The following is a 24,843-nucleotide window of genomic DNA, read 5'->3' as shown; positions in this document are numbered from 1 at the left end:
TAAGCTCTAGGCAAGCGGTCGGAAATGGTGGCGATCTGAGGCCGCTGGACCTGCCACTGCTTTCATGGCGATCTTAGGCGTCGGTTTGTCATTCGTGATCAGAGTTGGAGGAAGAAGAGCGTTCAAGGTTGGAAAAGGTCTGCTCGTTGAGGCTATCCTTGTCGATATGTCATGGATCTGTAGAGTACCGCTCCGACTGCGACTCCTCATCGCACCTTGCCCTGCCACTCCGAAGATGGAAGCACCATCTGTCTCATCACTACCCGAAACAGTCTCATCACCGCCCACTCTGCTCCACAACAGCCCTCATCCTCCCTCCGCAGCATCTTCCCGGTCAGCATCCCGATCCTCAACCCCCTCACTCATCCTTCAAAGCCGTCTTCCAGTCCAACTCCAAAACCCGAACCTGGTCCCCCGGCCGAGACTCCACACCGCTAAATTGCCATTGTGAGACGGTGACCCCGTTCAGATCGCAACGGTGCAAACGCCACACCCCTCCCCGTCAGCCCCCGGCGCGATGGCACGCGCGCAGACCGCGACGGCGCTGTCGGGCAACGTGGAGACGACGCTGAGCCGATCGGGTCGCTTCCCAAGTTCGCCGAGTGCCAGAGCCGTCCGGGCCCGTGCCTGGGATTGCGGTGTCAGCGGTGGCCGGGAGAAGATGGACAGCGAGAACGTCGTGAGTGAGGGACACGCTTCGCGGATGTGGATGTTGTTACGCGCTATGCAGTTGTCCATGTCGTTCGCGGCGGCATCCGTCCGGTGATGGTGGTGGCTGTTGCGGTAGTCCGGACCGAGACTCCGCATGACGTGCAGTTGCGTGTCGGAAAAGGGCACCGGCCGGGGCAGATTCGTCAGGAGGTTCGATCGCGGCTCCGGGAACGCTTCGCACGCGGGAGTGGTGGAAGTGGTGGTTGTTGGCGCAGAAGATGTCTGTGGCTTCCCCGGTTGATCCCGCGCGACACGGACTCTCGATGGCCGTGTTCTGGCGCAACGCGATTCGGGGCGCGCGGGTCGCTGGGAGGTCGCTCCGTCCGCTGATGGTTCTGCACGTGTGGTGGTACATCGGTATACCCATTTCATGCCACGTGTGGGTCGGAAGACCGGGCCCGCCGCGCCTGGGACTGAGCTGGGCTCTCGTCTCGGAGGCCGAGCGAAGGGAACTGTCGGCTTCGGTGTTGAGGATGTGGTTGTAGATCATTGCACGGATGTCCACGGGGATTCCTTCAAAGGTGGGCTGTGAAGGTTTCTGACCGGCTTCCGCCAACACACGGCACGACGGTCGCGGCGGTTGCTCGCTCAGGCTGTGAGGGTTTGGTCCGGTGTCGAAGATCACTCCAGCCGAGGAGACGGTCCCGGTCTCGTTATCGGTACCGACGTTCATGGTCACAAGGATCGAAGCGTGGCTTGAGAACGGCCAGGGATGTGAGAAGGGTCGGGAGTTTTGTTGTGGACTCGGATTACTTCTACATCATCCTGGGAGCAGTGCGACTTTTGGTGGAGCGAAGAAGAAACTTGATGAGGAGCTCGTCGAGCTGTGTGTTGTAAAACGGCCAGATCTCCCAGCACAACAGAGTGGGAAACGGTGTAAGTCAGTGTTGCAAGGATGTGATGATTTGTTTTGTTTGCTGGGGTTGTAAGTGCTATGGCTCGAGTGTTGTAATCAGGGTAAGTTGTCAAGGAAAGTGGCGATCCAAGGAGTCAGATTCTACTCACATTTTACGTCAACTTTGGGTACGAGTCCTGATAATGTGTCATCCGTGACTATCTTGCTTTGTGAAAAACCAAGCAAAAGAAAAGGGTGAACAGTGTAAGAAACCCCTTTGAGGATCTGTACCCTGTCGACTGCCACTTTTTCTGGCACTTAGCCTGTAATACACACAATTCGGACGCTAGTCGTCATATGGCCTCTACAAAGGCCGTACTGTAGTAGAATGAATGCATGCCTGAGCAAGAAGAAGCTTGCGGCTATACTCCGTATGGTGTCCAAGAACCTTCCGGAAATGTCGCCAATGCGACCAAATTAGTGAACAGCAGAGCCTTATATAAACCAAAACACCTTGCAATCATGTGCTCGCTCCCTCTATTAAATGATCCTCGCTATGCTCAACGCCGTGCAAATGCTCGCTTTTGCCCAATCTGATGGAGTCGCCCGTTCATCGGCCCTACAAGCCCAATGCAAAGGATCACAGGCGTGACTGACCTGCCTCCACGTCTGGTCCTGCTTGGTAAGTTCCCACGGCGTCAATCTCTCTTCGCACACGCGGATCGAGATCGTTTGCGGTCTGGCTGTAGTGCGGTCCACCGTGGATTATGTCCTCGCCACTGACGCCGTTGGTGTTGCTGTGGTCCCGATTATCTGGGGGAGCGATTGACTTTTCGTCCTCTGCGTCAATGGGTGGCAATGGCGACGAAAGTCTCCGGGGGCTCCTTGTGGCGCCCGCGGATGACTGTGCTTGGTGCCTTGAATTCCCTTGGGCTACATCGCGGGGTTGGTCCTGTTGCGGAGAGGTATCTTCTCGCTTGTATCCGGAGAGCGTGTCGCCACTGATGGGTCTCGATGGCTCCGAACTAGAGCCACCAGTTACGACATTCACAATAGGACGCTCGATGTCCCTCTCTGGGTCAAAAAGCTTGGTCTCGTTCTCGTCAAAGTCCTGTCCGGGGTTGGCAGTCTCATATTCAAGCCCTTTCATGAGCTTGTAGAACCCAGAGGCTAGAAGAGCGCCCAGGAGAGGACCGATCCAGTAAATCTGTGCGAAATTTAGTACTTCGATTCGTTGTCGCGGAAGTGGAGGTCAATCTACCCAATGATAGTCCTCAAATGTACCCAGAATGACGTCAGGCCCAAAAGAGCGAGCCGGATTGAGCGAGCCACCGGTGTAGTAGACGCCTGTCTTGATCAGAAAGGTCATACCGGCATATCGGTACACTTACCTGCAAGCTCAGCAATGAATAGGGAGAGTCCGATGCCGACCGGGGCCACAAAGGTGGCCTTGCTCTTCTCGGCAGCAAGCATGAAGATAGTGAATACCAACATAGTGGTCAAGAACATCTCAATGAAGACGCCCTGTGCTTTCGATGTCCCCGCCCCTAATGATGTTCGCACATTGAGCTGGCCAGGGTACATGACCTCGACAATTCCCGCCGCCGTAATTCCACCAATGATTTGGGAGATGAAGATTAGACCACCCCGTACCCACGGCATTGCTCCAACCAGACACATGCCAAAAGTCACCGCAGGGTTGAAGAGTCCACCACTAATCCTGAAGAAGACCCATGCGTTGACTCCCAAACTAAAACCAAAACACAGACTGATATAGAGTAATTGAGCTGGGTTCGATCCTTGGGCTATGGTGGTTGAGACACTTCCTTGGGTCTGGGAGTTTGCCACTTGGGTGCCGGTAAAGGCAAAGAAGAGGAAAAGGAATGTGCCTGCAAACTCGCCACACATTGCTATGAAATGATTACGGGTTGGATTGCCAGGTTTGCCAAGAAAGGGAAGGCTGGCTCCTTTGGCCAACGTTGCTTTGGTCTTCCCAGCGAGGACGAAGCCTCTGGTCACGTGCGGCTGTTCCATACCCTCATTCATGTTGACAGGAGTGGGTAGAGAAGAGTCAAGATTGGTTGCAACTACACTATAGGTACAAAGGAAAGATGAAGAAGCAAGAAGCAAAGCGGATGAGCAGATTGTCGAGAGGTGGTTGTTCAGGAGAGAAGAGGTCAAGATATGCAACGTCTTGGCGTCATCCTTTTTTTGACGGCTGTTCTAGCAGGGGGTGTGGTACCACCAGTAGCATTTATTAGCAGGGGCCCGGGGGGATCTCCTTCAGACTTTTCGAAACGACACTTTTTTCTTTTTTCCGAGGGGCATGATCTGTGCCGCTCGGTCATTGGCTTTTTCGCAGCCCCCGACTTCATCGCTAGAGAATATTTACCCGCGTTTGGTGGGAAGACCAAAGTCTTTTGGGCGAGAGGCGTGCCGATGACCTTAAAATGATGGCTCCTTTTTGATTAGATCAACCTTTGCCACTACAAAGTACAAAGTAATCTCGCGTGAACTGTTATCGATAAGACGCGTAAGTCCAAAAATGAGGATACGAGTATACCTGACAGTCGCCCTCCCGCTATTGGCTATCAAGCAAGGCAGCTCGTGGCGGTGGTTACGACCCTCGGGCACATCGATCTCAGATGAGCCTCGATAGAAAAGACAAGAAAGATTCGTATGTCCTAGCTGACGTTTTACCAGAAGTCTTGCTTTTCACTAAGCTCGTCATGCCAGCCAAGGATGCATTCAGCCAAGGTATACGGCAAGTCCTGTTGGGGGATGCGATACCGCTGTGGGTCGTATTCGCCCACCAAATATACCTCGAAATATATAGAACGCTTCGTGAGCAGGTTGATAGGGGGTTTGGGTTGGAAGAATTGCGGGTCGCGAGGAACCAAGTGCCCTCGCTAAAGGATTACTCGAGAACGAAAAGTCAATGCCCGACGATGATTAGCCACAATCCGGCAACCCAAGCTTCATAGAAAAGACGAAGGATTCCACACATCTGACATGACGCTGCCGGTAGACTCGACGTCAATCCTGTACCTATCGGAGGCGCCGAATCGCGGAGGAAACACAACGCCCTCGGTCAATCCAAAGCAAGCGAGTGGCATCTTGAAGAACGTCGTGGACCGGCAGGCCGAGGAGGAGACGAAGAAGATATCCCTCAAGGGCAAGCGGCACGCTTGGCTCGGTAAGGGTATCCGAAGATTGGAAATGAAACGGCGACTACGTGCGTGCATGTCTGGTTTTCACATCCTTGAATAACGTCGACGGTCGAATCGTAGCCTTCTCCCCGTTCCTGGACACTCGCTCTGGTATCCGTAGTCGATGGAATTCAGGATGGACAGGTTCGAGGCCATGTGCAGGATGGTGTTGTTGATGCTGATGCTGAAGGGAACCTGTTTCGTGAATGGCTTAGCGATAGCCTTGCATCTTCCCCAGTGAGTGGGTGGGTGGTCGTGATGCAGATATCCGTCGATCTATTCATCTAGCCATCCTATTCCGATTAGCGTAGGTGGTTGGGAGCGGTATCGTGAGTGAGTGAGAAGAGAATCGAATCGATTGGATTGGGTTTTCATGAGCTGCGTTCTTCGATCTCACGCTATTTCAATAGATGGTCGGGGTCAAAGCCTGACAATCTGCGTGATTTGATCTGAGCAAATCTGTCACGGATATGCTTCCTCCACTCACGAGATCTGGTTTCCATGTGATGGAAGTAGATACCGTGACCCATCAAGCTCAAATGCACCTCATATGGAACACCGGCGATCCTTGCACCTATTCTCCACCATGCCATGCCATGCCATGCCCTTATTCCATCAGAAATCATTCATTCACTCATTCATTCACGACCCTCAACTGGCCCTGCCCCCCGCTCTTCCTTAGTATCCCCTTCGTCCCCGGCCCGCCTTGCTGCCTGCTATTCTCGCTCAAATGCCCGCTCTCAATCTCCTGCCGGCCGGCGTTCAGGACCCGTTCGTTGTGCGCCTGTTGCTCGGGGCCGGCGTGGAAGCGCCGGTCGACGGAGGAGTTGAGCGTGCCGCGGAGGGTTTCGCCTACGCCCTGTTGGTGGAAATCGGATTAGCAAACGCTCGGGTGGGAAGCTGCGAGCAGGTGAAGATGTGAAGGGCAGGAATCGGATGAGAGAGAGAGGAGAGGAAGGAAACAGGAGGGGAAAGAATGGGTGTTGCTCACGTGGATCCCCACCGCCGCCGTCTTTAAACTCTGCAGCGTGCTTGGCGGTTGCTGCTGCTGCTGTGATGGTGCTTGACCTTGCGTTTGCGCTGGCAACTGGGCCCGCTCGTTCGGCGGCGTCCGGCTCGGATACGAGAAGTTGTGCCTGCCTTGGCCTTGTGGACTACTCGGACTCCCATAATTGTCCGACTGTCTCTGATCGTGGTGGTTCCTCCCGCCCGTCAGGATGGACGACAAGCCACCCCCTCCGCTTGATTGCTGCTGAGGTGGTGCATTCGAACTTCCGTAGTTGTCCGGCTGCCTCTGATCGTGGTTTCTGCCGCCAGATAGGATCGAGGATAACCCCCCTCCTCCAGTTGATTGCTGCTGCTGTGGTGGCGGATTTTGATTTCCATAGTTGTCCGGTTGTCTCTGCTCGTGGTTCTTTCCACCGCTTAGGATTGACGACAGCCCTCCTCCTCCTCCACTCGATCGCTGTTGCGGTGGTGGATTCGGACTCGGCTCCCTCCTCGTAGATTTCGAGGGTATGTTTGGTCTGTCATTCTCGCGTCGTTGTACCGTTTCCGAAACCTCGGTCTGATCGCCGCCACTATTGACCCTGGGATCCAGCTTGTTAGCCAGATTGCTCGTGTGCGGCCCAGAGGTTGTAGAGGCGCCACCGCCGCCTGTTGTGGTGGTAGTCGTGGTTGTAGTGGTGGTGGTGACGGTCTGTCCTTGGTCATTGACGGTCGTCCCGGTGTTGTCGCTGCCGGTCATGCTGGGCGCTGACTGATAAGAATTGTGGGCGTCTGAGGAGGCTTCGCTGCCGTAGGTGGAGTCGGTTGTAGGAGTGGGGCGGTCTTTATGGCCGAAGAGGCCAAATCTGGACTTTTTGTCTTTGGAGTCGGGCATTTTGTGTTTGGAGATGGAGATGAGATGGAGATCGAGGTGGTGAAGATGGTGGAGGCAATACAAGTGAGAGACTTTGGTAGCTATGAGGCAAGTGAGTGGTAAAGGGCGTGTTGGCAGCGGATGTATATTCCTTGGTCGCGCGAGAAGCTGGGAATATCGTCATTGCAGGGATCCGGTTTTGGATCTGCACTAGCCTACAAAGAGAACGCTTAGGGTCAGGGCTATCTCAGGGCTACGGCTATGTTCGGAGGGGAAGACACCATTTACAATATATTTGGCACGAAGCTCTACCCTCCCGACTTTCCAAAGGATGGGAGAGTGTGGAGAACCCACGTTTGTTTGTCACAACATTGTGGTAGATAGGCCTGGATATGAAACACTTTCAGGCATTCCGGACCAATCAAATGGCAGACAATTCGGAGACTACACCACCAGCAACAGGGAATCTGGGTGTCGGCATGCCGGATCTCCGTTTCTCGGGCAGTAGTTTGTGAGGTCCTGCCTCGGATCTTATGCTGTTCTCAAGGGGTAACATCGTAGGAAACATCGCCTCCAACCTTCGTTTAGCCTTGAGAATGCCAGACTATTCAGGGAGATTTCCGACGTTTGTATGTGAAGCGAGAATCTATATCGCTATATATGTTGTATTTCTGTAGTTACATTTGACTTTCGAACCCCTCTGACGCCAGACATCTAGTCAACACCCTCCAAGAGTCGTGGTGTTTCTGTGGTAGGATCCCCGTATCTGCCAGCCAAGTACTCGCAGCATCAATGGAACGATAGATATATGACAGCTATCCTATCATGGGTAGTAAAGCGTCACTTGGAAACCAATATGATCATTCGTATCAACTTTTGTGTATTCCATGTAGCTATCTGTGGGATTCTATCCCTATCTTTTCCTATTACCACGGCGCCGCAGCCCGAGGAAAAAGACAAACATTGTCAATCTATTGCTCACAATCACATGAAACCGCCGCGTATCGCCGCTATCATCCCCACATCCGACGCCTAAATGCTGTTCTTGAGCCGGTCATACACGTCCTTTTCCGCCTGAGTGGGCCTGCTCATGTCGATCTCTGGCTGGTTAGCTTCCCTCACGAGCTTGAAGCGGACGTATGCACCACCCCTCATGTTCTTCGCGATGCCGTCCGAGATGATGCGGTACAGTCCATCATAGCGGATCCCCTTCGACGGACAATGGTCAGCCCTCCCTGCCGAGGTCCGCAGCACCCGGATGGGACGGTCGTCGCGCCGGGATTGTTGCAATGCTTTGGTATAATGGGTGACGATGGGATTGGCTGGGTCGGTGTTGGCGTTGCTGTCGCTGCCGGAGTAGTAAAGTATGTCTTTTTCGTCCTTGTCGAGCTCATCGTAATCGCCTGATAGATAGGTCAGCGTCGAAACAGTTGAAGCTGGCCAGCTCTGGGACTTACCAGACACCACTATCGAGTAGGCTCCACTCTTCTCTGACCCTGCAATCCCACTCTGCATAGCCCCGTGTGCTCCGTCCCTCAGTGCGCAGATGCGGTATGGCCACCATTGACCAACAGCAATTCCATTGTGCCCAAACCTATTGCAAGGCCTCGTAGCAGACTTGTCGTCGATGCGATATACACGGCGGCGTCCGTCAGTGAGAACGGTGTTGTGCATGATGGATTGGACAGGCAGATCGTCGAGTGCTGGTAGTTCGCGAGACTCTGGGCTGCGTGGATCTGCGGCCTTCCTCCCGCGCTTTTTACCTTTGCTCGCAGGAGCAGGGGAGGTTGAGGCTGGCCGCGTCTCGTCGACGACTTCTTCGATGTCTAGATCTCCTTCCACTTTGGCGAGAATGGCAGCAGCGGCTTCCTGGAAGACTTCTGGGAACTCGTACGGACGCGTGGCCTTGGGCCATACCCCCAAGATGCCGGTCAGCATGAATTTGATCTGCAATCTCTCCTCGGCAGCGCGGGTGAAAGTTTCGATCTGAGACAGCGCTTTCACGATGTTGAAGACGACTTGGCGCTCGTTCGTGGTCAACTGCCGCGGCTTCATGAGCTGGACGATGAAGCGCCCAATGATTGCTTGGGGTTCGTAGCGGCCAATCTCGGGGTAGAAGGGGAAGGTGACGATTGCATTGGGGCTGCTTGGCACAGTCGCAGGCTTAAGACCATTGCTCTCCGCTTTCGTCATAATACCGTCGACAGTGTCTAGTGCAAGGGTAGGTGGTGCAAAGGTAGGTTCGATTTCCTTGGACTCGCTGATGTCAACGAAGTTAGCATCCAAGAACTCACACTCCGAAAATGGTAGCTTGACTCACGAGGCGGCAGCTTCGGTTGGCAGGAGGCCCATCGTCTCCGCCTGGTCGGTGTCGCCTACAGTCATTGCTGCAACAGGAGGCTTGTTCGTCTGGGACATCTTTGCTGTTGGTGGGGTTAGTATCCGCAAACTCTCACATTGAAGACTGAGATTGGCAGCAAACCTCACTTTGCGATAGCCGGCAGCACCGAGTAAGACCCTTGAAGGATCGACAGGATGTGGTTGCGAGTAGCAGAAGTGTACTACCAGTCCAGGTTGCTGACCCAAAAGACTCGTCCTTGTAGACTCGACGATGTTGTTGAAACGAAAGAGAAAGAGGGTTTAGTCCCTGAAAAGCGAGCTAGCATCTAAACAAAGTACCAGTCGGATTTTGTGCAGCCCTGCACACTAGCCAAATTCAGACGGGCTCTTCGATGGATTCCATCAAGATATATAATATAAACGGCCAGGCTCCTAGTCGTCGAAGATTGCCGTATATATATAGAAATATTCAGCAAGGAGCCCAAATGCAAAGGGGGGCGACCCCGTCCAGATCTGTGCAGACAGGTGCCGAGATGTGTAGGTTGGTGGGCGAGACCGGGTACTTAAATACTCGCAGATGTCACCGTGAATAACAGAAACCGATGCGTCACTACAAAAACAGAGTCACTTCTAAAGCGTCACTGCAGATAAAAATTCACTCCAAAAGCGTCACTGCGTTTCGGTATTCACACTTCGATGTGTCATCTTGTTTCGGTGTTAGCCTCTAACCATATCGCTGTGTTTAGGTACCGCCCTTGAAATTCGTCACACGATGTAGGGATGAGTCCCTTTAAAGCCTCTACCTCTGGTAGGCTTTTCCCCTGAAGCTGTTGCACCTTTAGGGTTGGTCCCTCAAAAACGCAGCACCCCAAAGGGCTAATACGTCTCCGATAAGACGAATGACCAAGGCAATAAGGCGTAGCAGTGGCAGCAATTTAAGGACGCGAGACTGTGCAATGCTTGTTTTCAAAGGACTGCAGCCGCAGTCCCAGCGAGATAATTATGTTTGCTAGCCCTTTCAGAGCCTTCTCGAAGAGGTTGTAGCCGCAGCACAGGGACCGGATGCGAGAGTTTGTTTTTTACTTTGGAGATACGATTGCAGTATCTTGAAATTATGTTGATAAATGCGAGGATGAGAGCCACAAACTAACTTCGTTTGTGGGACAGTGTGTTTCAAGATGCTCGCTCGATCGGCTTATAGCCTAGGCTATTATGTTTGATGGGAACCAGCGCTGCGATAGACGAACGCTACAAACAGGGAAACTTGCTCGTGATCGAGCAGCGCGAGCAGCGACGACGTGAGAATAGGCGGATGGCCAGTAGTTGACGATGACCATCAATCGTTAACGAGCGGCTACTGTCCAATGCGACCAAGCACACTAGCGGTAGCAAGCTAGGTCTTGGGGTAGAGACAGCTTTCAATAGGGTGTCTTCCTTCCAGCGAAGTCCTTCCGTGTTACTGCTAAGAGCCTCGACCTTGAACCTGACAAGTCTGCGACTAGACCCCTTCTGCAAGCGATGCTTTCCTCGGCAAGGCGAAGCGCCTTCGGGCCTGTGCCCCTAGGAACGTCTGGCTCGTGTTACGACCGGCTCGAGCGACAAAGAGTGTGTGTCTCTCTGTGTTGAGAGACAGGAAAAGAAGAACACTTTTGCAAGGGAAAAAGTCTGGTATGCAAAAGAATAAAAAGGGTTTAATTTGATGAGAAAAGGACCTCTCTTTGTATATTTGCAGACAAAATCCACTAACATTTAGTACGTGCGGGCTTGACTCACTGGTGCACATTATGACCAATGAACATCGGCTAATATGCCTGTGCATTGGGTGGCGTGTGTTGTACCCGGAAGCGACAGGGTCTAAGGTAGACTTACAGGATGTAAAGTACAGTTCGTACTCGGAAATCATCGGACATACTCTCTTGATCATGCCTCTTGTTGGAAGAGTCTTCCATAGCACTCGAGCAGAATGTCTTGTCCGCTAAAAGTTGGTTGATATGTATCGTTCTCGGACATGGGTCGAAGTTCTCTAATTGAATAAAGTCTTTGATATATCAGTCTCTATTCTATTGAAGTCTTTGTTTCATTGAAGTCTTTATCTCATTCAAGTATTTCGCTTAGCTTCCATAGCGCCTCCGAGTTTTCTTCGTTGGTCACGTGCTCGCGTACTCCTAGTCTCTGCGATCTGTATCTCGACGAGGAACTCAGGGGATAAATCTGCATACTCGTTATAAGCCAGTGGTGATTTTGCCTGTATCGTCGCTGGGCATTGTCTTACCTCGGATGGACGGATTAGAGTGAAATACGTAAATTACAGGCTGCAAGTGCACGGATTTTCTGTGATACAGTAATGCACGTTGAAAGCTTAATTCGTTACCTGGGTTTGGGGCGTACCTTACATAAAGTACTCTCGGCCAAAGAGATGCGCTTCAATGATTTCAAATCCTCATCTCAATGCCATACCTAGTGCGGGAGCCAGTGGGAAATGCGTGACCGGCACACGTGATTGTGGAACTGAAGTCACCACGTCCCCAAAGTCCGAGATCATCAGAGAAGTCGTCGCGCTACTCTAAAGTATAGTTCGAGAGTGTACGAAACTTCCTTCTGCGAGACTCTTGCCATCCCTCCTTCTACGCCTACGGAGGCGCCTGACGCCGATGCCACCAATGAGTGCTGTGGTGCTAGATTGATGTTGATGGCACCGGACCTTTATCGAAAGATAATACCCGTGGTGCCCGTGTGGGTAGACAACGTTCGAATCTTCATCCTAGCGAGATCTCTTGATCTTGCACATATCGGCGGGTGGCTTGTCTTAGCTAGAGAAGCGTTCTCCTTGTCAAAAAAAATAAGATCAACGCCTTTTTTGCTAATTCTATGATGGGTTCTTAGTCCTTATTTTGACTGTGAAGAGCCTGGTGCAGCCTCAGTAGCTTGGATGGATGCAATATCGTGCATGCGCTGATGCTACGTCTCTTCAGCGATGCTACTTTCGTCAAGGCAATCACAAACCCTGTGCTGCGCTATCCTGCCGTGAGAGCCAAAACTTCATTTAGTACATCATTTTAGCACTGCACTGTAGATCGACCGTTGCGATTTCTTTCCGCAATGCCTTCTTTCCGCAATGCCTTCTTGTAAGATACCTGCAATCGGACCTGAAAGATCTCAACGCCTGCAACGGAATCGGAAATTCGGCCTCGTTGTCGGGGCTGCGCAGCCCAATTATGAAGGGAAGTCTTCGTTGCATGTACATAAGGTGGCCATATTCCCACTAAAACAGTCCGTCTACTCCCTTGCTCTTTGATACTAAACACCCCATGTAGAGTTGGCAGGTACAACAACTGGAAGGCAGTCTCCGTCTACATCTTCTCGATATTATTCAAAGCTTTACCATCGAGGCACTCTTCTTCTTCTTCTTCTTCTTCTCTGAAAGAGACTACTCCTCGTCCTCCTTTTCATAACACTGCGCAGAAGAAACCTTTGGTCGGTATGATGGAGGCATCATCCAACTCAAGCAAAGTAGAGTCTCGAATCCAGAATGCAGACGCTCTAGCCAATGCATCTCCATATTCCGCTCCGACCAAGAAAAAGGAGCGGTGGACGAAAGAAGAATACAACCTACTCACCAAATTCATAGACAAGAGCAAAAGCTTTGAATATATTAGCGACCATATCGGGCGTACAGAGGTTGATTGTCGTACAAAATGGAGTAAACGTAACTCATCAGGCTGGTATGCACAGCAGCTCCCACCGGCGATGCCGGCAGCTCAGGCTGTTCCATTCCCCAAAAGCCTGTGGTCAAGACAGGAAGTTGAACTACTAGTTTCCCTTCGAATGGGAGGCGAAAACCGGAAGGAAATCAGCGCAAGACTAAGGCGTCCCTGGAGAGCCTGCTGCAGTTACTTTTATAGGATGCATCCCGATCTTGTGCAGGAGCTGAAAAGGCAAGGCCTGGATGACGGAGAAGAAGAAGAAGAAGAAGAGGAAGAGGAAGAGGGGGATGTAGCTGATGGGTTTAGCGAAGAAGAGACTATGGGTGACGAAGAGACTGAGCGCGAAGGGATGACAGACGTAGGAGTGAAGGACAATGAGGCTGATGCTGAAGCTGAAGGTGTTATAGACGAGGGCGAGGTCCAGGTCATTACCACTGAAAGATCGCACAAGGCACAAAAGTAAACCTAGAATAACGACTGCATCTTACGTGTAGAAAATTGAGGATCGATATGGCATAGATTTATGCAAGGCATCCACAAACCTTGACTTCCGGGACGCCTCTTTTCAAATGCCTGCACCCCAGTCCAATCCCCTGCAGCCTGCGAAATTTAATCTTCAGCGTCCAAAAATCTCCAATCACGCAGTATCGCCCAAACGCCACGGACAAATCAGGAAATCCGAGCGTCTCTTTGAGCTACGCAAGACCGATGAGTCATGGGTCGAGATTTGGGAGGGTTTGAAGAGTACTCATACCGATGGGGACTGTTGTACTTGTTGGTTTGAAGACTGTTGGGATGACTTCAGCAATTTTATTGGCAATGGCGAGATTGATCTGGAGAGAGTGAAAGAGGGGATAGTGAAAAGAGGTGGAGCTAGCGAGATGACCGATGTGGCCGATTGTACGGTGGACAATGGAGAAGCGGATGAAGAAAGCGATGAGATGGACGATGGAAGGCCGAGCGCCTGGTTGGCCCGTGGTAACGCTCTAGCTTTATCAAATTGCAGTGAGAGGGAGTTCCCCTCGTTGACACCGGTAGGTATAGTGTCGTGTATCATCCGAGCTTACATATCTTGATTCTTCGACGCGCAACAAACTTCCGAATCCGAGAAAATTGCGCACAGGTGCACGTGCTATAGACTGTAAGAATAGGTGGATTATCTTTTCAAACAATGGCGTTCGATAGGGTGATCGTATTTCGAGACCCTAGACGTGCGTACTCAATTGCATACTCTGGCTTGTACGAATTGAAATATCTTAATCTCCGGAACGCCTTATTGTGGGTGCCTGATTCGGTCTCGTAGCTATTGAGCATGTTCTCCTCCCTGCTGAGTGACCGTGCAAGCTGACGACAAAGAAGATCGCTTGTGGCATATATAAAGGAGCGTGCCCGAGTGATAAAAAGCTCCAGCGTTGGCGATCGCTAGCCAAAATGGTCAAAAGACCGTCCACTGCAAGCGAAGTCCAGCCTCAGAACCAGAAAGTAAAGGCTGTATCACCGCTATCTTCTATCGGCCCTGCGACCAAAAGGACGCAAAGTGGTCGGTTGGAGATTTGGAGACACTCGTCGACCTCAAGATGGAGAGCGAGAGCTGGGACGCTATCAGCAAACAGATCCCGGGGCACCATGCTGACAATTGCAGAAGTAAGTGGTCACATCGCAATGATGATCGGAAGAAATCAGGCGCCGGGAGTGCTTGGTCAGAAGCGGAGGATCGATCTCTGGTTGCCCTCTTCACCGAAGGTCAAGGTTGGAAGACGATCAGCGGCAGAGTTGGGCGGAGCATCGGCGCCTGCATAATACACCTTGAGGACTATTCTCCAAATCTCTCCGCCGAGAGTCATTGGCCGTGGACTCATGATGAGGATCGACTACTCGTCGCTCTTCGACACGAAGGCATGGATTTTGAGATCATGCATCCATATTTTACCGACCGCACCGTGCTATAGTAGTGTAGAACGAGATAGGACCGGGACCTCAAACTTTTGCCAGAATCCCAAGTTTCCTGGAATTCAAAGGAAGATGATCGTCTCCTGGCCCTCGGCTCCATAGGAAGAAAAGGCGTTTATATGACAAGATATTTTCAGTTCATGAGAACCAGACTGCACTGGATTGCCATAGCTATTGGTTTGAAGAACGTTGGGAGATATTCCACGAGCTGATCATCGAGGAATTGGAAAAGCAAGGCTGGAAGGACGCGGCAGAAGAAGGAGAAGAAGGAGAAGAAGGAGAAGGAGGAGAAGAAGGAGAAAAGGCTGACGCGGAAGGAGATACAAATGACGAATATGTGGAAGACGAGGTAGAAAGCTGACCTATTGAAGGGCTTGCTAAGAGAAAGATCTCGAATCATGCATTTGCTGGACCGTAGTGGTCTAACACTCGCTGCATGTAAGGTGCAAAATGTATCAAATCAGTTTCTCCTCCTGCAGATTCTTCGTGTCATTTTGACTGGCGGGAAAATGGAGTGTTCCTGTAATTACGAGCTTCTTAAGTTCTTACTATCTCAATCACCCTCATCTGCCCAGCAGGTATGATGCGAGGGTAAGACAGCTTATGAATTCCTCTAATAGATGCCGACGCTCTCCCATTGATGCGTTGATGTTGACTGTTGAAACAGGAGATGATCGGGCAAGCAGAAACGAGCTAGCCGGTGTAGGCCCACAACGTCCCGATGCTCCTGATTGGCCAGAGATTCGAAGCTTGTCACAGCTCGTCTACAGTAGAGTAAATCCTATGCGCTGAACCATCCAAGGCACCTGAGAGACTTTGCTTACCTTTGACAGACTCCCTCAGCCAGCGCGACCACTTTGCCAGCTGGCTGGATCCTGTTGGCTGCCCCGCGGCAAATCGCCTGCATGCAGTATATATGTATCAGATTCAATACGGAATCGCAGATGCAAGCCTCCGCGCTTCTCACCCAATCAATCCTGAGGCGGAAGAAGAGCAAGCCCCTGACCAAGGCGTGGCAATATATCTCAGGTTCGGAGGAAAAGGTGCCTGAAAGCGTCCAATCAGTCAAGTTGCCCTAGCTTTGGGCACCTTAGCATGCCCGTCGCCACCACAATATCTACTCCTTCCCACCACCATCACCGCACTCAAGTTTACCCTTCACACTCTCTACGATACCAGGCGTATGAAGGCGGTCCAAAATCCACGGTCTCAGATTCAAGCCAAAGTGTGGTCGTGGGTGGACTGAGACGGGTCCTTGCTGGGGCCTGCAAAAGTCCTTCCGAGGAGCGTCGCCTAAGAGCCAAGGGGGCGATGACCTCTCATACACCTCGAAGAACGTATTCAGACTCTAAAACAAACGCGAAGGAGACGTATGGGAAGGAACCAAGGGTGGCAGTTCGAGAAGTGCGGAGGAAGTCTGATTCAGAACATCGGCACCATCACCGCAGATCCGAGAAGGAGGATGCAAGGGAAGGCGAAAGAGTCTACGTCTATAAGGCGCAAAAGAAAAGCGAGGGGGAAGCGGATCGGTCTAGGCCTAGCAGCCTACGGAGATCGACAACGAACGCCGGCGAAGCAAGTAGGACAAGGCATGAGCGGCAGCGAACAGGGGACAGAGAATTGCAAACGAGACACTCTGAGCGAAGGCCGCCTCACCACGAGGAAAAAACTCATACTCCGTTACGGCGCGAGAAGCGCTCTATCGCCGATTATGTTCCAAAGAGCACCCGGGATAAGGCTCCGGTCACTAGGTAGATACATACACCCTCCGAGGCATGTATTCCGAGTGCTAAATGCTTGTACTGCAGAAGCGCGTCTGTCCGCGAGACCATAACTACATCGTTCTTCAGGCCGCCCTTGAAGCGAAGTCAGACGTCTGCCCGTCAAGCGCGACCCCTATCGTCTGACCAGCCCACCTCACCACCCGTACGCGAGAAGTTGGAGCGAGCGCCTTCTACTACTAGAGGAACCAGACCAGCTGCTCGGCCCTCGAGTATTCTCGGTTCGATATTTGGGCTCCCTACACCAGCCAAACCGGTCCCACCAGCTAGGCCACCTAAGCCAGAGCAACAGTAAGCTTTATATACTTTGAAATCACTTTCGTGCTCCTGCTGACCCAGAACCTGACAGAGTAGAATGCATAACCTGCCTCTCCGACGACGTTCCAATCTCCAAAACCGCCTTACTGCCCTGCAAACACCGCATGTGCAACGCCTGCCTCCGCCGCCTCTTCACCCTTTCTACAACCGACCCACAACATATGCCTCCCACTTGCTGTACCAAAGACTGCATCGACCTGAAACACGTCGACAAGCTCTTCGACAACAATTTTAAAAGAAAGTGGAATCGCAAATATCAGGAATACACTACCAAAAACCGCATCTACTGCCCCGCAAGGGGTTGCGGTTCATGGATCAAACCCGCACATATCCACGTCGATACCAGCGGTGGCGCCAACGGAGGCAGGAAGTATGGCAAATGTCAAAGGTGCAAGACGAAAGTCTGCTGCACGTGCAACAACAAGTGGCATTCCAGCCGTGAATGCCCCAAAGACGCCGCCACGCAGGAGTTCATCAAGGTCGCGAAAGAAGAAGGGTGGCAACGCTGTTTCAACTGCTCTGCGACCGTCGAGCTGAAGGAAGGTTGCAACCACATGACCTGTCGCTGCCGCGCCGAATTCTGCATGATCTGTGGCCTCAAGTGGAAAACGTGCGATTGCCCCTGGTTCAACTACGAAGCCGTCGAAGCCGACCGCCTCATTCACATGAATGTCCCTCAAATCCGCAGAGCCCCGATAGGGAATCCCGCACGCGGATACCAGGAGGAGCTGGACAGGCGAAGGGACCAAGAATTGAGAGACGAGGCGTTTGCGAGGAGGATCCAGATCCTCGGCCTGGACGGGGAAGCCGACCTGATCGACCTCGACAACGCGCCCTACGTCAATGCTGCACCCCATCGTACGAACGAAGACTGGATCCGCCGCGCCGCCGAGGTTCTCTCCGCACTGCACAACCCAGCCCACGAGCGCGCCGCGGAGCGTTTAACGGCCGAAGCCCGACCGCAACACCGTCGTCCAGCACCGGCACCAGCACCACCGCCAGTAGAACCGCCCTTGAGACCGCACGCACCGCCCCGACCCCCGGAACCGGCACTGCGGCAGCAGCACTCGGCAGCTTCGAGACAGTACAATAACCGCCCGACCACCCGCGCCAGCGAGAGAGTCGTGCCGAGGCGGGTGGTGAGCGATTATGCGACCGAGGCGGCGAGACATCGGCCGCTGCCGCCGGGCGGGGTCGGTGCGGGGGCGACGGGGGAGACGAGGAGGGAGAGTTTGCTGGCGGGGATCGTGGAGGGGAGGACGGCGGAGGGGAGGGTCGCGGAGTGGAGGCGGCATGTGGGGCCGCTTGTTTGATTGAGGGGGGGCGGCGGTGCTTGTTCGGAAGGAGGTATGGGAGGATGTTTGTGACCATTTTCGAAAGCCATACGGCACGTGCGGGAAGGAAGGGGGAGGTGTTTTTCATATACCACTTGTGCGAGATCAGCTTAGCTTCTTCAGATGAGGCGATTGTAATATGTACCAGTATGATTAATCTCGTTTACATAGCAGGCTCTAATTCAAGGAGGTCTACGAGCACTAAAGAGCCATGACCCTTTTATCGCCAGCTGATATCTTCCAAACCCCTGAGAACGCCTGCCTCCGCCTATGCATTGTAACGTACACAGCGACTGCTCCTCTTTAATCACCGTTGACAAGAACCTGACTCTGGCTCCTCGCCCTCGCTGGCGTAGCCTCATTACTACTGTTCTCATATTTCTCCCAATTCGCCAACACATTGCCGATCCTCGGACTATTCGTCAACTTGTAAACCTCCTCAAAGTATTCCTTTGAGATCTCGAACGGCTTAGCCGTCACATTGGGAATGTATTTCCCTACCAATTTGCTAGGATCGATCGTCGTCCTGTTGATCTTCTTCAACAAGAAAGATCTGAAAGGTTTCACACCGGAGCGTAAGAAGGTACTGTGGAAAGGCACGTCGATGCCTTTGAGCGGAATGGTAGCGAAGCCGCGTTGGAGATCGATGGGTTGGGGTTTCGAAGATGTTTGCGCGGCGCACTCGCGGATGATCTCGACAAGCCTGGCTTTGACGTCGTCGAGGGAGAGGGTTTCAATGAGGGAGTTAATGTCGACTTTTTGGGCTTTGAGGAAGTTGGTAACATTGGTTAGGCAGTCGAGGGCACGGAGCTAGAAAGGGGATTAGTATGAGACGATGGCAGGGCCGGAAAGATGGAGTCGACTTACATCACCAGCGCAAACATATTGCATGTTCGCGACATTGTAGTTGACGATCTCCAAAAGCCACTTAGTCTCTTCCGCGATATTCTCAACCACATACTGTAGTGCTTGCTCGTTGAAGGTCTTAGAGATTCGGCTGGGGTTGACAGCACACATAGAGTAGTTGGAGCGGCCGGTTTCGTCCCGTTCCACGGCGACTTGCATAGTGAGACCGCGGTAAAAGACTACCGACACCAAGCTTTCAATTGGCATGACTTCTGCCAGAGCCGCCAATGCAGAGTATTCTCCAAGCGAGTGCCCTGCGAAGGTGCTGTCCCTCTGTACAAGACCCTTGGAGCGCATGTCTTCGAAACTGGCTTTCTCCATCAAAGTCAATGCAGGTTGTGTGAATTGAGTAGCAGAGAGGAGACCGGTGGGTGAGCGGTAGGTGTATGAGGCGGTGTTCTCGTTGACCTCCTTGAAAATCTTCTCTGACTTGATGGAGCCGTCCGCATTGACAGACTCGAAAGTCATTGACATGTAATTTTCACGGATTGCTTTACCGCGAGGACCGCCGAAATGGATGGTGAGCTCTTTCGGATTATTCTTGACAATGTCGGTGATTGAGAAGCCGTAATTCTCCATGAAATGGGCGTCGGCACGGTCCCACACTTCTTTGGCTACTGGGCTGCTTCCGTAAAGCTCCATACCCATCCCTTGTTCCTGTGAACCTTGTCCCGTAAAAACGTAGGCAGAGACTGGCTGCTCGACTTCAGCCTCTCCCACTAGAACCTTGGCCTCTGTGTCCTTATTGCTTGCTTCGACCTTGATGATCTTACGGCCTGACACCATCCCCACGTGCTGAAGTTTGACCTCGATATCATCGTTGGGCAGAACCATGCCAACCATGTCGCAATGAAAGCTTCGAACACGACCGACATTGTTTTCGGCAGCCCAGGTCTCGACTAAGCTACGAACAGCAGCGCTAGAGTACATGCCATGCGTAATTGTGCCAGGGAGGTTTGCGTAGCTTGAAAAAACGCGAGAAACGTGGATCGGGTTGTAATCTCCCGAGACACGCGCATATGTTTCATTCGAAGAAGGAGCTCGAAGGACAAGAGGAGTCTTGCCGCTAAGAGGGATCGGGTTCTCAAAGTTGACGGGCTGCTCGATTGATGAACCATATCGCTGGAGATAGTCAATGACAGGATTTCCGTGTGAGACCCCAGCCTGGTAGTCAACTGAAGCTACTTGGATAACCTCCTTGGTCGGCAACTCTAGTAGCGCTTCTCCAATCGTCTCGACTGAACTGAAAATTGTCTTGTTCTTGAAGTGGACTAATGTCTGCAGACGGAACGTCAATGTCTGATTTAGCAGCTCAATATTTGGCTCATCCACGTTGAACCATTCTTTGGAGCGCAGGACAGCCACGTCTTTCGACGAGCCAAGGTGGATCTGCATGGGTGTCTCGTCCTTACGCTCAAAGGTGTTGCCAAAGTCTGAATACGCGCCACGGTACAAGAATTGGGTCGTTACTAACATCACAGGCTTGCCATTACGCTTGATGGTCCCGCAAACTTCGACCTTCTTCCCGGAATCTTGGTTGATGACAGCATTGATCTGAGCAGTGGTGTCCACAACGTCGCCCTTCTTCAAGGGCTCCGCGCCAGGAACCATGCGGAAACCGTTAGAGAGATGCACCAATTTGAGAAGGTCACCATCGATTGATCGAGGAAAGATGGGCTTCGTGATAGCTTTCCAGCCAACGACGATAGCAAAGTCCATGGGGGCAAAGACCTCTTTTCCAGGTCTGTCAACGAATGCTTCTCCAGTGTTTCCGACGGCGTGAACAAAGTCCGCGATCTTTTGGCTAGTCACAGTAGCTCGACCTCCTTCAAACGTACTTGTGGCAGGAGTCTCGAACGGAACTTTCTCGTCCCCAAACCAGATGCGATAGTAAAATTCCTTGATGCGGTCATTTCGACCTTGCATCACCTCACGAATGGGAGCATAGCCAGCTTCAGGATGGTAGGTAAATATCAAGGGCAATGGCACAGCCCTGCCTTCTGCCGTCCTTTCCTCGAAAAGATTGACAACAATCTCTTTCTGGTTTGTCATGACGACCTCCACAGTCATGACCATTTTGCCAGAACGGGACACCTCCTTCACGTGGATGGCTGTCTTCGCTGGGTCTTTCGGATGCAGTATTTCAACGAGCATTCCTTTAGTAGGTGCAAATATCCTCTGGAAAGGGTTGGTCTGGAATCTTTGACCCTGGACAAAAACCTCTGTAGTAAACATAGCATATCTCCAAGAGTACGCTTTCCCCGCGAGGAGATGCATCCACGCCTCTAGATCAGGAAGCGATGCATTGGGTGCAGAGGAAAGGCGATAGCTGACTCGGTCGTCATCTTGCGAGGTCGTGAGACCATTCGCATCTTCGTCAATCCCATCATCGAGGAGTAGCTGTCCTCCGAAGTATTCGACGACCGGGATTGTGGACTCTTTATTGCCGTATACATCTCTTGTGAGACCTTTGATGTGATCCTCGTGAATACCGTCAAGGATATCCTTGATTGGCTCATCAATCGCATTAGAGTATTTTGCAGCAGTTGGGCCCTGGAGAATACATGTTCGCCCGACATCTTGGTCTACCACAGCCTCAAGATCTTCGGACTGCCAGAGCGAGTCTTTCTTGAAGAAGAACTCGAAGTTCTCGTCAAGGCAAGGGACAAACGGTACTGGCTTCTGTCCCCGCCGTTGACACAAGAGCAGGAAGTGTTGGACATCTTGAGCGTTGATCAGTTGATCGTTGGCCTCAGGATAGGCCTCGAAGACGCTATCAACAACCTTGTAAGGCTCGTCCAACTCCGAGTAGCTCTGAACTAGAGAGGACTTGCCAGGAGCGGCGGTGAACCTCTCTTCCAGTCGTCGAATAAAATCTCCAGTCAAGCGCTCAAGAGACTGATCAATCCAACGGGACTCATGCTTGACGTACATGAGATCCACCATGCGCTTCAAGACCTCACCATAGGTCATGTCTTCGAGGTCCACGACCTGGCCGGAAGAGTTGCGACCGAACCATACTTTCTGGAAGTCATCGTTGAGCTTCTTGATGATGTATTCACGCTGTTTCCTGAGTTCGGGCACGCGCTTGGCCTTGTCAAGGCTAAAGATCTTTTGGTCCATCTCAGCCCAGAACTTGACGCCTCTGGTTGCAAGCTTGTGGATTGGCTCGCCCATCTCAGATCGTACTGTGATGACTCCACCAGCTGGCCCTTTGTAAGTTTTCTCCCATTGACTGTCATCAATACCTTCAGCTTCCGCGATAGCTCTCTTCGCATTTTTAGATGTCTTTGCTTCTTTGGCAGTCATCATGCGACTACCGAAGAGGCATCCATCAAACGGCATCGGTGGATATCCAAATCTTGATGACCAAGTGCCGGTCATATAGGGATAGGTATCTTCAGAACCACCGAAACCACTGCCGGCGATTAAGATGAGATTACCACAGCTTCGAATCCTGCCGTACATTTGCAAAACAGGCTGGTGAAAATCTTCAAATGAATGATGGCCACCACCGCGTCCACCAGTCCACTGGAGTATGACAGGGAAGTGGGGATTCGATTGAGCGACGTTAATGACTGCTTGAATCGCTTCGACGGATCCAGGTTTGAATGCAATATGCTTGATACCGAGTGTCTCGATGTACTCGTTAGCAATCTCAATTGACGGTACACCAGCCCCGATGGTTAGCCCCTCGATGGGTACGCCATCAGCGCGGAGCTGGCCGATCAGAGGGATCTGCCACGCCATGGCTCGGGGATTGACGTAGATGAGATTGATCGTGATACCGCGACCTGCCGGAATATGGTCTTCAATCTTCTTCAAAGCTTCTGTCATGGTCTTTGCGTTGTAGTATCCACCTCCCGCAAGCTCGATCTGGTACCCAGCCCTCATGGTAGCAGCCACGAAATCCCAAGGCACGGTACATGGAGTCATACCAGCCACCATCACCGGAGGAACACCGAGGAGCCTGCTCATCTTAGTGTCCACAAAGGTCTGTCCGACGGATGTCTTGACCAGTTTTGGACCATGCTCTTTGACCCAATCGACGGCGTACTTGATCGCATGTTCCGAATCGCGATCGAAAAGCTCAGCCTTGTATCCCACCCCAGAATTTGTGCCATCAATTGCACCCGCAAGGATCACTCGCACGCCAGTGCCTTCCTTGATTCGGCTTGTCAATACACCAAGGCCAGAGATACCACCAGGACCAAAATCAATAATGTGCGTTGCTTTGGAGAAGACGGTTGCCTTGGCCCAGTCGACAGGATCCTGCGTTATCATTCGAACCAATGCTGGCACGATATTGTCCTCTCCTTCTTGCCGGACATCCACCCCAGTAGCTGTGTTGAAGACTGGGATAGTGAGATCCTTGACGCTAATTTGGATATGGCTGAGGTCTTCCACAATATGCTTGTAGGCTTCGATGAGGTATATGCTATGGAATGGGGAGGTAATTGGTAAGAAGCGATTCACGAAGCGGCTTTTTCGCTCGGTGAACGGGATGCGTGTTTGGTCAAGACCGGTAGGGGCTTTGACTTTTCGGAGGCGAAGGTTCAATCCATAGAGCGAGATGGGAGGACCAGTGACGACACAGTTGCGAGCGCTATTAATGAGTGAGATGGCGATATGGCGGTCTTGCGGTAGATGATGATTGGTCGTGTCGATATGCTCCTGCAACGCAGATCTCGAAAGATCTCGAACAGACAACATTGGTGTAGGATTGCCCTCCCCGTTATCTATCGAGTCCTGCAGGATCGAAGGGGCGAGTGATGTCCGTGGATAAGCCTGTTGACTTCGCGAACCAATCCAAAAGAGCATCGTAAGGGCCTTCCTAACTACCTTTTCATAGGATTCCCATGAATCCGCTGCTGCAATTGCGGCAGCTGTGACGATGCCTTGTGAATGACCAGTAGTACCGAGGAATTTCTGTCTGATGTCCCCAGGTGTCTGACCCATTGCCTTACAGGTCACCGCATAATGGGCAAACTGAACGAGCCCGATAAGAGGCAAGCTGACTGGCGCAGATACGAGGTAGTCTGTATCTGGTTGCGTATCTTTGTCATGAAGCCATCGCATAACGTCGAGTCCCTTGGAGTAGAGCTTCTCGGCTCGTGGGTCTCTAGACAGAGTGTGTAGGAGCTCGGCGGAATCTTCGACCAGCTCCTCCACGAATGAAGGATATGTGGTGTAGACCTCTCGGAGCTCGTCAAAGTACTCCTCAATATTCCCCTGACCTCCGAATACAGCGTATAGGCCTGCCTCTTCATCTTCCGCTGCTCTGAAAAGTGCGGATGGGTGAGACTTGAGCGGTCGGTTCGCGGAAGCTCTTGCTGCATAATATGACTGGACCACCACCAGTTTCTTCTGTGCTATCCCAGGGAGCGATACTGCCAAAGCGTGCACGTCGTTCCCTTGCAGGAATACGCGCTCAAACTCATTTAAGACGAGCTTGAGCACTTCGAGAAAATCTTCGCCATCGTCTATCTCTGAAGCTATGTGACCGAGGTAGCGTGCCACGAGCTCCGCCGTCGACGAAGGCTCGTCGTCCTGGGCAAGCTCGTCTGTGGGCTCTGGAAGGGTTGCTGTAAATCTGTCTTTTAGTTGCGAGGCGTAGAAATGTAATGCTGTGGGAATCAGCAGTGTGTGTTCAAGGGAGCCGTGTGTGAGGGAGAGCGGTCGGAGAGACTGTGAGGATCGAGGCGTTGATATGCCCGTTTGTGGGTTTGTGCCGTACATGTTGGAGGATGTCGAGGCAAGGTTTGTAGAACTGGTGAATGGCACAATGGGTACCTAGGTAGCTGTACAAACACCTGGTTTTGGGTACTGTAGACTGCGGCGTTATCGCAATTGATATATGAGAAGAGTGACGAGAGATTTCAAAACAGCCTACA

At 52.1% G+C, this 24,843-nt stretch overlaps 8 protein-coding genes across 8 annotated transcripts; 3 read left to right on the top strand and 5 right to left on the bottom strand.

The window, feature by feature from the left end:
* Positions 1 to 465: 465 nt before the first annotated feature.
* HO133_001649 (uncharacterized protein) lies at positions 466 to 1,384 on the bottom strand (the record flags this gene model as incomplete). Its single annotated transcript, XM_037292577.1, has 2 exons — positions 466 to 1,046; positions 1,075 to 1,384. The coding sequence occupies 2 exons, from the start codon at positions 1,382 to 1,384 to the stop codon at positions 466 to 468; spliced, it is 891 nt and encodes a 296-aa protein (XP_037151116.1).
* An 802-nt stretch (positions 1,385 to 2,186) lies between these two features.
* On the bottom strand, positions 2,187 to 3,592 carry HO133_001648 (uncharacterized protein; the record flags this gene model as incomplete). Its single annotated transcript, XM_037292576.1, has 3 exons — positions 2,187 to 2,753; positions 2,808 to 2,893; positions 2,938 to 3,592. 3 exons carry the CDS (start codon positions 3,590 to 3,592, stop codon positions 2,187 to 2,189), a joined length of 1,308 nt encoding a protein of 435 aa, XP_037151115.1.
* Positions 3,593 to 4,558: 966 nt separating this feature from the next.
* Positions 4,559 to 5,043, top strand: HO133_001647 (uncharacterized protein; the record flags this gene model as incomplete). Its single annotated transcript, XM_037292575.1, has 2 exons — positions 4,559 to 4,742; positions 4,877 to 5,043. The coding sequence occupies 2 exons, from the start codon at positions 4,559 to 4,561 to the stop codon at positions 5,041 to 5,043; spliced, it is 351 nt and encodes a 116-aa protein (XP_037151114.1).
* A 346-nt stretch (positions 5,044 to 5,389) lies between these two features.
* Positions 5,390 to 6,637, bottom strand: HO133_001646 (uncharacterized protein; the record flags this gene model as incomplete). The annotated part of the gene is made up of 2 exons (XM_037292574.1): positions 5,390 to 5,614; positions 5,747 to 6,637. 2 exons carry the CDS (start codon positions 6,635 to 6,637, stop codon positions 5,390 to 5,392), a joined length of 1,116 nt encoding a protein of 371 aa, XP_037151113.1.
* A 1,011-nt stretch (positions 6,638 to 7,648) lies between these two features.
* Positions 7,649 to 9,034, bottom strand: HO133_001645 (uncharacterized protein; the record flags this gene model as incomplete). The annotated part of the gene is made up of 3 exons (XM_037292573.1): positions 7,649 to 8,019; positions 8,074 to 8,876; positions 8,937 to 9,034. 3 exons carry the CDS (start codon positions 9,032 to 9,034, stop codon positions 7,649 to 7,651), a joined length of 1,272 nt encoding a protein of 423 aa, XP_037151112.1.
* A 3,405-nt stretch (positions 9,035 to 12,439) lies between these two features.
* On the top strand, positions 12,440 to 14,971 carry HO133_001644 (uncharacterized protein; the record flags this gene model as incomplete). Its single annotated transcript, XM_037292572.1, has 4 exons — positions 12,440 to 13,084; positions 13,155 to 13,694; positions 14,103 to 14,600; positions 14,762 to 14,971. 4 exons carry the CDS (start codon positions 12,440 to 12,442, stop codon positions 14,969 to 14,971), a joined length of 1,893 nt encoding a protein of 630 aa, XP_037151111.1.
* A 734-nt stretch (positions 14,972 to 15,705) lies between these two features.
* HO133_001643 (uncharacterized protein) lies at positions 15,706 to 18,022 on the top strand (the record flags this gene model as incomplete). Its single annotated transcript, XM_037292571.1, has 3 exons — positions 15,706 to 16,361; positions 16,461 to 16,682; positions 16,741 to 18,022. 3 exons carry the CDS (start codon positions 15,706 to 15,708, stop codon positions 18,020 to 18,022), a joined length of 2,160 nt encoding a protein of 719 aa, XP_037151110.1.
* Positions 18,023 to 18,346: 324 nt separating this feature from the next.
* HO133_001642 (uncharacterized protein) lies at positions 18,347 to 24,688 on the bottom strand (the record flags this gene model as incomplete). The annotated part of the gene is made up of 2 exons (XM_037292570.1): positions 18,347 to 18,853; positions 18,911 to 24,688. The coding sequence occupies 2 exons, from the start codon at positions 24,686 to 24,688 to the stop codon at positions 18,347 to 18,349; spliced, it is 6,285 nt and encodes a 2,094-aa protein (XP_037151109.1).
* Positions 24,689 to 24,843: the final 155 nt, after the last annotated feature.

Source organism: Letharia lupina, assembly GCF_014066315.1.
Source record: "Letharia lupina isolate WasteWater1 chromosome Unknown contig_13, whole genome shotgun sequence".
Classification (NCBI taxonomy): domain Eukaryota; kingdom Fungi; phylum Ascomycota; class Lecanoromycetes; order Lecanorales; family Parmeliaceae; genus Letharia; species Letharia lupina.
Note: the sequence above shows the minus strand (reverse complement) of the source record. Positions and strands in the feature narration are given on the sequence as shown.